General features: G+C 37.3%; 1 protein-coding gene across 1 annotated transcript in view; it reads left to right on the top strand.

Moving 5' to 3' along the window:
- Window positions 1-13744, top strand: part of PMCA (plasma membrane calcium-transporting ATPase 3) — a 65439-nt gene that overhangs the window by 49984 nt on the left and 1711 nt on the right. Inside the window, exon 16 of the mRNA XM_017908153.1 lies at window positions 13493-13741. Coding sequence (XP_017763642.1) covers window positions 13493-13717 — 225 coding nt within the window. The 3' untranslated portion in view covers window positions 13718-13741. The remainder of the gene's footprint in view (window positions 1-13492; window positions 13742-13744) is intronic.

Below are 13744 nucleotides of genomic sequence, written 5' to 3'. Positions count from 1 at the left end.
TCTATCTATCTATCTATCTATCTATCTATCTATCTATCTATCTATCTATCTATCTATCTATCTATCCATCTATCTATCTATCTATCTATCTATCTATCTATCTATCTATCTCTTTGCGTATCTCTGTCATTACTTCCAACGTTTAACTTTCAGTCAGGATACTGTTCTCGATTTCAGACCATCCGCCATCTTTCTTTCTTGCCTGAACTCTCGTAAACGACAAGATATGCTTTTCTCGTTTCGTTCGGCGACTTATGGTGGTTATTTTAGATGATACTCAATTAACAAGGCGTCGCGTGTTTTTATTAATAGTTTTCCAATAGTTGGTAGCTTCAAAGGTTCAGTAAATTGACTTTCGATGCTCCTTTCAACTGTTAATTACCAACTTCTTTTCTATATGTGTGATTTTTTACTTTTTGAACTACGCTTCACGAGATCGTCGTGAGGTTTTTTTTTATTTTATAATGTACGTGTTTTACCTGTCTGTCCACTGTCTCCGTTGAACGCTGTATGATATTATTTCAGTGGTTGCTAGTTCTTTAGAACGTCGGCTGACTTTTAGAAGATTTCCCTTACTCTTAACATTTTAATAGACTGCCTCTTTTCTTGCATCGAGAGTACTTTAATTGCATTTGAGAGTGTAGATCCCTATACTTAAGATTTTACCATTTTCTAAGGTTTAGCTCTCATATTTGATCAAACCTGTTATTCGAATTCTCTTAAAGGGTTGAGTTTTATCTCAGAAACCATTAGATTCTTCGTAATATCTTCATTCTTCCAATTAAGGACATTATTATTCCACGACATGACTCATCCTCCACTTCTTCTGTCTTTTTCTACTTTTTCTTCCTCTTCTTCTACGAAGTTCCAGTGAAGTGCTCTGCTTGTCGAAGGAACAAGAGATCGGCAACGCTCAAGCGTTGCTTCTGTCCGATTCTGGGAGAAAGAGAGAGAACTACAGGTACTTAAGGCTCGTTCTGAAAACAGAGACCCGTTCAGCCTGTTCGTCCGAGCTTCTTCACAAGGCGGCCAAGTTCATCAGCTCTAGAAATGCTTGTTTAGCCTTCTTTGCGAACCTCTTTAGAAAACCGAGCACAGAAAAGGAGACGATATAGGTTATGATCAAACAGAACTATCATTTCACTTTCACATCGATCAGAACAATCGCAAAAGCTGAAGATAATTTAAGATTCCTCCATCCTCTTCGTCCGTCTAAAAGTGTGAGTACTTCCTCACGAATTACATTGTCAAATGTCTCAATTAATTTTGAAAAGATTAATTATTATATTAATAATACGTTCTATAGTATGTTACGCTAATATATCGATATATTCGAAAATTAAATGGAGGAACCTAGAATTTCTCGAGGATTTCGAATTCTCCGCTGAACGGATCAGAATCTTCACCCCTCTTTTGTTCACTTTTGTTAACTTAAATTTCGCCATTCCGTACTTGAAACCTAGCGTGTTTTATTTCAAGCACCTTTAAGTTCGATATGCAACAGATAACGCCTGATATAGTCTATGAAAATGTTAGGCTGACTGGTTATTGTCTGCGTGCACGATGGTCCGGCTTAAACGCTTGCTTGCTTGACTGATATATATCTTCACACACTGCTTGTTCATCGTTTATATCATCGTTTATATCATCGTTTTTACTCTATACTCATCTGCTAGTCTTGAAACTTAATTCGAACATGTCAGCAGATTTCATCTCTTCTATTTTCATCGATAGACCTAATCAAAATAATTCCATTCGGCTTTCTTAAATAGGTCATTGTTCACGAGGAAGAACATGTCAGGGTGAGACAAAAGATGCATTCATTTCTTTTACAATCTTCCCAATGTCTGTTATGTCAACAGGAAATGTACTTATCTTCGATTTTCTCTTTAGGAGCCTATATACGTAACCAGAGATTCTGTTCGTCGTAAAGATGGGCTTCTGTAAAGAGGGAAAAATTTGAAGGATCAACTAGGACGCATAATAGATCATCATGACTTAATACGTCTCACTTAATCTTATTATCTAGCATTCATTTTGGGGTATCGTACAGGGTGTTTATAAAGTCTGTCATATCTTTTTCACGTCATGTATGGAACTTTCGTATATATAATTGTCAGGATGTCTCTTGTTTCGTTTTTATGTTCAATTCCACTGTAAAATGTGAAGTAAACAATGTCCAGTACTGCTAAACCAGTGACACCTATCGGGCCCAACGCTAACTAACGACGTTCACGTTGTATTATGCTCGGAATAAATTGGAATTTGAAACAAACACGGAATTCCGAAGATCATTTCATGGAATAACTTCTCTAACTTGTTCGAGCACTGTATAACACGAGAGTTAATAACGATAAGCTGCAATATGAAGAAAACGTTGTATCGAAAACGGAACGTTCGACAATTTTAAGCATATTAAATTGGATGTTTAATCGATAAATATATTTATGATTCTATTGTTAAGTAATCTATATGCTGTTGTTCCAGTTAATCCACCGAAATAAAAACAGTCAGTACATTCCCAAGGATTACAGAGATAAATTGAGATAAATTGAGATAAATTGAGACAATAGACACGCTGTACGTTCCATAATATCTTCATTTTCACGTCTATGGGGAATTTTTCTGTAGCTCGGTTTCTCTCTAACCTGCCATGGTTTCTGTGTATCATCCAGACAGATTTCAAACCCGTGGAACGATGTTTAAGCACGAATTTTAATCAAGAAGAAACAGGGTTTCTTAAGCCGTGAGATACTTGACTTATAGATCCCCATGATCTGCCAGTAGAATCACGAAGAGTGTGATTCGTTTTTCTCGTTAGAAAAGCACGACGGACCTCACGAAGAGCAATGAAGGAAACGACAGTGGCAAAAAGAAGTACTTAATTGCGAGATTGGATCTCGTCGCTGTCCTATTCTCCTTCCTTATTTCTTCTTCAATTTAGGGGCACGATGAAACCTTGACGCGCCATTTTGGACCGTGGGTCATTAAACCGTTAAAAATGCTCAGAGTCGTTGTAAGCTTAATATTCATAGCTAAAAGTATCTAATATGTTCCGTTTTATAAATTATAATTCATTTCGACTTTTAGGTTATAAAGTATCGGTAACAAAGTAAAGAAAAAATGGCGGACGATTAGGAATAAGAAGACAGAAGCCTAAATATTTTTTTGTAACGAAGTTTCGGAAAGAACGATCAAGGTTTCATCGTGCAACTATACAGAAGTGATTGGTTGGCATCGTTAGCGATCATCTGAGTTTATTTTGCTCATGGATAGCGAATGAGAAACGCGGCGAACTTATTTTTAATCCTGTTCAGATCGACAGAGAGAGTCGTCACTTTTCTGTTCTGTTCTAACTTCTTAAACGTTTCGCGCACCAGGTGTGTGTCACATGAAACCCCTTGGTTTAAAAGCCGATATTCACTGCCAGGGTTGCGAAAGAAACGAAAGACAAAACAAAAGCAAGGAAAAGATGATATTAATATTTCGTAAGGAAGTTGTAAAAAACGAAAAACCGTCAGTCGCGTTAGGTCTACTCTCCTGGTTGCGATGATCCGTCAAAACATATATCCGGAAAAGTAGCTATGTTCCTGGCTAGGTTAGGAATCGTTCTCAGTTCAATATCCAGTTGCATTAGTCAATGATAAAATACCTAATAATTCTGTACATAACGTTCTGTTGCAACTGGGCTACTGGATTACTGGTTCTAGAAAACGAATTTCTGGTTCTATTTTAACTACCTGTGCATAGAATGTAAACGATAGACAACGGGTTTTCTATTGAATCCCTTGTGGAACGCTGGAAGAGAATTCTCTTTTAAGAACAGTTAAGCCTTGAAACACTGAAATCTGAAAGCTTGAGATTTTAATGCATTGCAATTTACTGCGAGTTCGCTAATAACTATGTAAGGAAATGAAAGATACTTTAGAATGTACTTGTAGAGAAACCCCTAATGAACCGCGATGCATTAAAATATCAGGGAACCTCTTTTATAAGAAATATACATATTGTATATGTCTTCAACTTTATACTCTAACTGCTGTACATAAATCTGCCTATTTTTGCTGGTTTTGTTTCTACGTAATCATCTGTCCCATTGATATATATAAAACCGCAAGAGTTGTTAAGTTTATAGGGCATTTGACTTCTTGAAAAAGAAGGTTCAACTTCCAAGTGTTCCATTGTGGAATAAGTTGTCTCGTTCCTATCTCTGGTTCGTTTCTATCTTAGGGTTCCCCGACGTGATTCGCCTGCTCGTCAGGCGAGAATTCGCTGTATATTATATACAAACGAAAGAAACGTCGGTGACGATATTCGTCGTTGTTCTCACATGTGGAGGAAAAATAGAACTCTTGCGAGGAATTTTTATGTATTCGCAATTCATCATTGTTAAGAGATTAAGTGTCTACTGCAGATTGCGTGGTTATGCAAAGTAACAATGGCTAAAACGTATTGCAATCGGGAGAAGACATTCAGTTTTTAATATTGACGCATTGAATATATTGAAATTAGTTTATCACATTGGAAGAATGAAAATGATTGATTATTAATATATTAATTTTTAATTATTATTAGCGACTATTATTATTATTATTGTTATTATATAAAATAAAGTTTAAGACACGTTATCCGAATGTTATATTTGATTGAAACCAATCAGCAGAGGGTGCATGAACGTTCTTAGATGTGTCTTTAACACGCGGCAATCTTTTACTCCTTTCTTTCATGCCACTAATATATCTCTGTATTGCGGTTATTTAACTGTGGCATTGAACCTCTGCACTCACGTACTTCGTACAAAAAGGATGAAACTGGGATATTTCTAATGCGAAATGGTAAAGTTTGTTTTACATTTCCTTCGATGTGTCAACGAAATGAAATGTCGAGGTACTTGTACATACCCAACACCGTAAAGTTTCATTCTATTTGATAGCACTTAAATACTCAGTTATATAGGTACGTTTATTTAATTTTCTGTTATCTTAGGAAACGGTTCTCTTCTTTTTGCAGTTTAATATTCGGTATAGAAAATAAGTTATATAAACAAAGTTGTAATATTTCTTTATGTTTGTACGCATAAGCGGCACTTGGGAAGCTACCAGGTTCCAAGCCGTGTTTAAAAGAAGGAATAACGACAATGGTAGAATAAGCGAAATACGCTGGAATAGCAGTTATTATTAAGAGAATAACAAGTTCAAATAGCTAGTGTGTAATTGTAAATATTGTGAACTTATCCTGACTAAACCATTGCAGAGTATTAATTACTTTATTTCGTGGTTCATTGATCCCTCTACTGAACGGAGAAGGCAAATGAAAGTTATGGAAGTTCGTTTCTTGATTCGCGTCCACACAAACGGAGAGAAATCTGCACAGTGACTTGGTGAATAAAAGAAACTGCTGATTCTTAACGGCAATCGTTGCTCATCCATGTGCATTTTGATCTAAGAATATTTTTCCTTTTCAGATCGTTCTCTAATCATCTATATATTTGTAACCATTTACTCCAAACGTTGTCAAAATGATGCTATTTTTTTACTCACTGTTATAGCCAAACTTCTGTAAGACTTTCCACGATATTCCGAGTGTTACAGCAACTAATAGGGAATTTGCCTTAGCGTCAGAGTGTCACGGTTCCGTTGTCCGTTGTCCGAGAGAGCACAGCGAAAGAATGTTCAGTGAGAGCATTGTTGACTGCAAAAGAGAATTTTTATTTTACTCATTTCTCATTTAGCATTATATCTTACGATGTATGCCTGCATTTTGTAAACATACGACTCAACACAAGTCGTTATCCATCTCGTCTACATTGAGATTCGTCTTCAGTTTCACTCTCTCAGGCTAAAGAAATACGGAAGTCTACATTTTGGTCAACTTCTTAGGCACTGCATTTGCTCGAGTGACTTGTGCTGTAACATTATCTGTCAGTAAAGAAGTTACAAATTTAAGGAAAAGACGAGTGCCTAAAAAGTTTGTATTTTACTAAGATTAAGATTAGAAAGACCACTTACAATTGTCCGCTGTCTATGCACACACTGAGAAAAGCATTTCTGTGATTTCTATGCTTGGCTTACGTTAGACTGTACCCTGTTTGCACGAACTCACGATGTTCTTTCACGACCAGTGAAAAGAGAAGTACAAAATACTCAATTGTCTTAAATGTTCATCTTCTGCCTGCAGAAGATTTATCTGAAAGAGAAAAAAGAATCTCAGAAATGATCGACTGCGAGCTTAGCAGGACAGGCTCGTTAATCGGACGAAATTTCCGCCGTCGGGCAAAATAGATATATTTTTCCAATAATCCAGCCACTTCTGCGTTAACAGCAGTGGTATCACCGACGTCTGGTGAAACGTTCGAACAAACGCGTTCAGGAAAGCTACTTAAGGCCACTGTTCCAATTGCGAACACCGGCACATTAGCTTCCTCTTTATTTTGTTTTCCTCACGCTTACTTAACATTTCTTATTCGTGTTTTGTAAGTAGTTACTCTCGCTCGCAAATCGATTTATTTTACGAGGATTCCAGTCTGATTCTATTGTAAACTAATTAAGCGATCCGCACTGAAGCTTCTGCACCTTATAAGACGCAACGAGAAAATTAGGCAATGGAATCCTGCGTAGGAAACTAGTCGTTGAACGTATTACTGGGATACGTCTGATCAATACTATTCTAGAATTCAGAGATATTGGTTTATCAAGGTCATTTCCGAGCAGTAATCTTTCGATCAAATCATTCTCATTGACATAACCTAACATGGTGACTGAACATGGCGCGTTGGATCCCGGACTCAGAAACGGGGATGAGACTATATTCGAATAATTCGATACTTGAACTGAGCCGAAATTCGTTTTCCGATTCGAGACGAGTAGAGATCGAGTAGCTCGAATGGACTTTTCATCGCCATGTTAACAGAAATATTAAACGATCGGTTATCTTTGGCAAACACAAGGCATCCATGATACACGTAAAATAATTCGAGTTACTCGATTTTTCGAGCCGTTTGCTTCTTTCGAGTATTCAGCTCATTTTTATGGGGTATTCCCCCCCTCTGCTCACGAGAGGAAGATGGGGAATAAATTTTCTTTGTCCTAATCGAAATCGAAATGGAAATATTCTCATAACACGGTCTAAAAGCCTCCACTGAGGGATAGTATTGTAATAGGGATTACTTCTCGATACTCTTGAGCAACCAATATCCATGAACTTTGGTTTAGAAAACTCTAATACGATCCGTCTGATCACGCGTTGATCGTATCACTGTCTGGCGTCACGCCAGCTATTGACTACTCTACTAAACTTCTTGTTACTAGACTCTCGGTGTTCTACAAGCTTACATGTAACTAGACACGTGGTATTTTACTAGCATGCGTATAACTAGATGCGCAATACTCTACTACGTTGGGGCTGTCTTTAATCTCGAGTTTATCCTGTTTATTATCAGAAGCTTAACACACGGTGTATCCTAACATCTGTAAACTCGATTGGTGTTTCACCATGTCGTGACACTATTCACAAAATACTCAATTATTACTTCACGTAATAAAATTCACTGTTATATGTACATTTTTTTCTTGCGTTTTATAATTCACTGCATGTAGGTTTGAAGATATTCGAAGTACAGAGTTAAATATAATTTATAAAACCCATCTCTCATCGAGCTAATTGATCATTCTCGCTTTAACGGGATCCGTCAATTTTTGTTTTACAAGTAACGAAAATACGGGAATGCTTTGGAAATACGTACATTCGTAGGGATTTAGTTCACTGACGGGAATCTAGCAATTGTTCCGCAGTAATTCTCATTCTAGAACAATGGATGAAACATATCGTACGAGGATGTAACTTTGAGGATATTATATCTTATGTTGCATGTACGAACTATCCTCGGTTTCCGCTTATCAACCTCTGTTATCTTTTAAGTTTCTTATATACTTGCGATCGACTTTTATGGGTTTTACGCATTCAACTCACACCACAAATATTATGCATACTTAACAGGGCTTTACTTTTAAGTCTATAGCCTTCTCTTTCGATAGTCATTGACAATCAGGCACTTTTTAGCTCTGTTACCTTCAAAAATCATGTTTGCTCCAAATACGCTTTATAAACACAAGATAAAGTGGCTTCCAAAAATTGGTATCCTTCAGACAACCTTTAAGTCGTTTCTGACGTAATCTGTGCTTGAAACGACAAAATTTCTGAGATGAAATCATTCCGAAGAGCTCAGAGACTATCGTGATCACGAATACATAGCTCCCCTTCGCGGGAAATTTGAAGAAATAGTTTTATCAGTTAAAAAGTGCCTAAAGGCAGAGCGGTGTTATTCAAACCGGGCTAAAGGTTGAGGAACGTTAAAAGAATATTTTTTTTTCTCGGTATTTCGAGAAGTGGTGTACTGCTAAGTGCGTTAACTGCTCGTTGCATCCAGTTATAACCATGATATTATCCTTTGCTCTTGAAGGTAATAGGTGGCGAGTTGCAGGAACGTTTGATACCAGTACCCTACAGCAAGAGTTCGACAGACCAAGCTGTAAGCGCTCCTCTCTGCTCTATCTTTCTCACTTTCACTAAATCTTTATCTTATTTCTATCTATCTGTCTGTCTGTCTGTCTGTATCTGTCTATAACTGTCTTTATTCTACATTTACCCAACTATACATGAAACATACATATGCACACGTATATACACAGACACACATACATACAGAGTTTCTGGCTCTGTTCTCTGCCTTTGTTTCTCTCTCTCTCTCTCTCTCACACACACACTCTCTTTCTTTCTCTTTCTTTCTCTCTCTCTCTCTCTCTTTCTCTCTCTCTCTCTTTATCTCTCTATCTCTCTTTCTACTTGTTCTGTTTACGTTTCACTGTATACCCGACATTTTTTATTCGCTCTGTGTGTGCCACCTGTTTGTTGCTGCTATTATCCGCCCTCTTGCTTCTTACACGTTTTTTTTCTGTCCCTTCTCGTCCATTTTTATTTCGTAGGTTACGGTGTTGATCCCTAGCCTTTACATTTCTATTCGAATTCGACCTTACGGTAAATAAAATTTGATCAGTAAGATTCATACTCGCATAAAAGGGAACGAAACCAATGCTGAAAAACGTCTGATTCCAAATTTGAAACAATGAAAAGGTTAGGGACTCTTAACTTATTGCTGTACTACTTGTTACAAATCCACAACCCTGACTCTTGTTTTCCTTTTCTTCTCGCTGATACACGCGTGTATGCCCTCCTTTTCCCGTGTATGAACTTTTTCCACGCACATATTACACAAGCATAGAGCACTTCTATGCCCGCGTGCGCGCGCACACAACTGCTTTTGTTTATCTGCTGCTTCTCTGTTTCTCAAACTATTTCTTCCTTTTCGTGAATCTCGACACCTGGTGATATTTGATTACGAGTCGATGATTATTTTATAATTTTTTAGACATTAGAAGTTTGAGGTTACCTTTCGTAAATCATGTTCCAAATTTCAAGGTTACCTTTCGTAAACCATATTCCAAATTTCGCTCAGCTAGGCTTGTAAATAATTAGAAGCATACGGTGTTACACGTCGTACTACGTTCCTGCTTCGTTGATTTACCTGTAAAATAACATAAAAATGTAGTACCACGTCTTCGTTAGTTTTAGCCGTAAAACTATCAGCTGCTGTATTTATCTTACATCTAGCATAGTTTTAACTTGACTAGTGGCAGTTTTGTGAATCGTTTAGCACAGTTTGCATGTAAGAATAATTGTTACCAAATTGTCGAAAAAATCGAGGGTCCAATTCTTCGTTTAAATTATATTTTGCGATAAATGTGATCAAAAATCATCACTGGTGTCTAAAATATACGATCGCTTATCGATAGATGGATAATTTCTCCCAACATTTTCAGCGGCACGCTGCATTTTTGTGCTCTCTTACTTCGTCTTACACGATTTTACCCTATCTTTCTTTGTCTCTTGGAAAACGAAAAAAAAAAAATTACGATACGTTAATTAGCTTTTTAAGTTTCGATAAAAAACAGCAATTAATAAATAATTGCATAAAGCAAAAGATATGTAGAAAGTAGCTACAACTATGAATATATCGGAAAGTGTCGTTAAAGATTTTCTAGGAAAATAATCTAGTGAATTTTTTAATCATATCCGAAAATTCTATTTTGATAAATTTATTTGCTTTTTTATCGAAACAAGATTTCTTGTTGAGATAGATCGATAATAGGCTTGGCTCAATCGATCGAATTGAATAGAATCAATCAATTGGATAGGGAATATTTCCCTTATTTCAGGGAGCATTTCTATGTCTCTCTTGACAAATCTGCTGTAATCAGTAGCATTTTCTGCCCTGACGACCTTTGAGGGTGCCCTTTTTTGTACTTAATGAATATTTTGCTGATCCTTCGGCTAACTATGCTTACATGCAAGCGAGTAGTATGATACTTTTGCATTTATGATACGACGTGGTTCGCGTATTTTATCACTATTTCCAACAGTTGTTCCAATCTGGACATGTATCCTTGTACCAATGAAAATTGGTGTTAAAGCATACTTCGATGTATACCTCGATGTATACAAAGAACTAAATCAATGTACATCGAACGGATAGTATCTTCGGATATCATTTATTAATATGGTATTATTTAATAAGTTATCCCGTTGAAGCTTTATGAGAAAAGTGTACTATGTGTTAGAAAGACATTTTAAGGAACATTTGTTTCCAATTCTTATCACACGATCCACGTCGTGTTCGCAGGCACGTTACTATTGTTCCATGCATTACGACTGTATCATAAGTTTTTAATACTTATAATAACATTTTTTCTAAATGACCATATTTCTGGTCGTAGGTTTAGGACCTAATCCAAACTTAACCCGAGATTTATACACGAAATATCATACGTTCAAATTACAGTTTCTAGCAACGCCATGTGCGATTATGTGTGTCCTCTTTCGTGACGCTAAATACCTTTGTCGATGCAAGTTGACGGACTTTTGGAGGCTCCTGTGACAGATTCTTAGAGTTATTATCAAGTTTAACTCTATGGTTAGCTTCAAAGACAATTTCATAGTCGAATTGCATAGAAAAAGAACTAGTTTTTTCTCTGTCGATATTCGGTACCGATTGAGCGTGGAAATAAAAAAGAGCTAAGATACACGTTTGTAGTACGAGATATCGTCTGTGTTGGTTCGTAGAAGAGTGTGTATGTGTTTTTATATTGAATAATTTAAAGTGTGGTCGAATGATACGTGATACATTTTAATACCTTTCCGGTGATCTTTGATAGCGTATTAAGGCCTTTTTTCATTCCGTGATGGATTAATGATCTTTCTTTGCTTCTCTTTATCACCATTCACCTTCTCTCTCTGTATTTTCTGATAAATCTGTATACGTACTTTGATCCTCGTAGCACGACTGATGCGACTTCCCTCCGAAATTTAGTTGCCTTTTATCAGCCGTTGATAAGCTAGAAAGTGATATTATCATCGGACTAATTCTTTCTAATTTTCGTAACGAACAAAAAGCAACAATAATTAATTCTCACCCCAATTATTTGTACCAACTTAAAGAAGAAGTAAATTGATTGTGCGTATGTGTATGTATGTGTCTCTATAATTCGTTCGTGAAAGTAGAGAGGGTAGCCGCGTCGTTCGTGAAGCGGGGAATCACCAGATCACGTGTGTCGCTCTGTAAGTTGTTTAGAAGTGAAAGAAAAATGACGAACTGAAAAAAGATGAACAAATTTTTGTGGGATGACCGTTGTCTCCCTGTGAAGTGCAGAATTGTTTATCAGAAGAGCGCATTGCGCGGTGTAGCGTGCATGTTTAAAGTACCAGAGAGATGCATTATCTAAACCGGATATTCGACCAGGTTAAAGAGTCTGACTGTCAGCCTGGTTAGGGGACCTCTCTCCACGGCGCATAAAAAAAAAAACTTTTTATATATAAAATGACTTGTTAACGCGACACATTTTCCTGCCACCTCCATGAAAATGCAAGAAAGGAAGGAAGAAAAAAGAAAGAGATTTACTTTATGTGCGTGCGTGCGTATTTGTATGCGTGTGTACATGCGTGTGTGCGTGCGTGCGTGAATGCGTGCGCACCGAGAAAAATATGGAAAAATAAATAAGAATAAAGACGCGGGTGTTTCCGGATGGGGATTGTTCTTTTTTCATCCGGAAGTAAATTTCTTGGCTGATTTGAATATAGCAATGTTCATCGGTTTCGGATATTACGCCAATGCATGCTAAATTCTTGCAGTCTGCAATTTGTCACGCTGTATTACAGCTCACCAGACGATGCAAGTGTATATGCGTGGAATTTTGATCTTTTTTTTCTTTTTTTCATTGTTTGGTATTAAACATAATACTAGCTTCCAGTCGCGTGTAATTTGAATAATATGTATCTGCCAAAATGTAGCATTTGCGCTGGCTTATTTGGCATAGCGTGTAAAAAGTTCAAAAGTTACTTTTTGTACTTTTTGGAAAAAGAGTTCTTTAATAGGCGGAGTCGAAATTATGTCTAGAGTAAGTTTGAGGAAACGTGGAAAGCTTTAAGCCTCGCATATCCGCTTTTTGCATCGATGATCGTGTGTGTCTGAAACGATAATTGATCTTGTTCTCACGAGAATCCGATGTGGGAAGAGATTTAGTGGAGGACTCTGGCGATCAACGAGTGCATGTGGTGTTGCGTGACATTGCAATTATAATTTGAAATGGTGACGTCTATGGGTCGTAAAATTATCTTCCTACAAAAAGAGAAAAAGAAATGAAATTTCGGAATAATTAAAAAATCTATCACAAACAGATCAGTGTATTAACTTTAACAAATTTACCTGTCAAAAAAGATTTCGACACCACCGACGTCGCTCTTCAAATTCTGTTGTCTACTATTGCCTTGCTGTGCAGGGTATCAACGCCCCGCTAGTTCTTCTAGTAATTCGTGTGGCCGCTGCTTTCTGTCTTTTTATACATACACATAATTATATTTATATATCTACATGACTGTTCCCTAATCTGTTTTGCAGAGGTTGATCATCTTATCCCTTAAAGAATCGTGAAAAAGATTTACCTGAGACACCATACGGTTACTATAACTGGTTTGAGTATTATGCTTTTCAATGCTAATCACTTAGTGTTGCTTCTAAGCCACGTGCATTCTCCCATCGGCATTCGTCGCTTGAAAATCCTGGGAAAAAGTAAAATCGTTAATACCAAAATCATCAGTGAAGGACTAACTGACCAATACTACCGTCAACTATTCACTCGCTGATTCTTGTAAATTCTCCATGTGTCTCCAATAATGTATTTCTCGTGCTATAACAGAAGCAAATTAAGATAATTTTGAGAATTATAAAAATGAAAAAAAAAGAGAAATGTCGATGGGAACAATAGGATAGAGGATCAACCTCCATTACCTTAAGTGGATTATCTAACGGTGCATTTCTCCCAAAGCTCGTGGCACTGCCAGGGACACGAAGGCCCTGTATTGACAGAAAGGTTTCCGGTTACAGATCCGCGTAGTGAACGCATTTCGGCAGGGCCTAGACGCGCGCTACACGAGCGAGCACAGCAGCACTACATTGGCGGAGGTACTGAGAAAACAGTCGTCCTTAAGCAAGCGGCTCTCGCAGACGAGCAGCATTGAATACGCCGATAACAACCCAGACGAGCTGACCATACCCGAGATAGACGTTGAAAGGCTGTCAAGTCACAGTCACACCGAGACCGCCGTTTAGAATGAGAGAAGAATGACGGGGGTTCAG

Source organism: Eufriesea mexicana, unplaced genomic scaffold, assembly GCF_001483705.2.
Source record: "Eufriesea mexicana isolate 0111107269 unplaced genomic scaffold, ASM148370v2 scaffold10051, whole genome shotgun sequence".
Classification (NCBI taxonomy): domain Eukaryota; kingdom Metazoa; phylum Arthropoda; class Insecta; order Hymenoptera; family Apidae; genus Eufriesea; species Eufriesea mexicana.
This window is presented reverse-complemented; position numbering and strand designations above follow the sequence as displayed.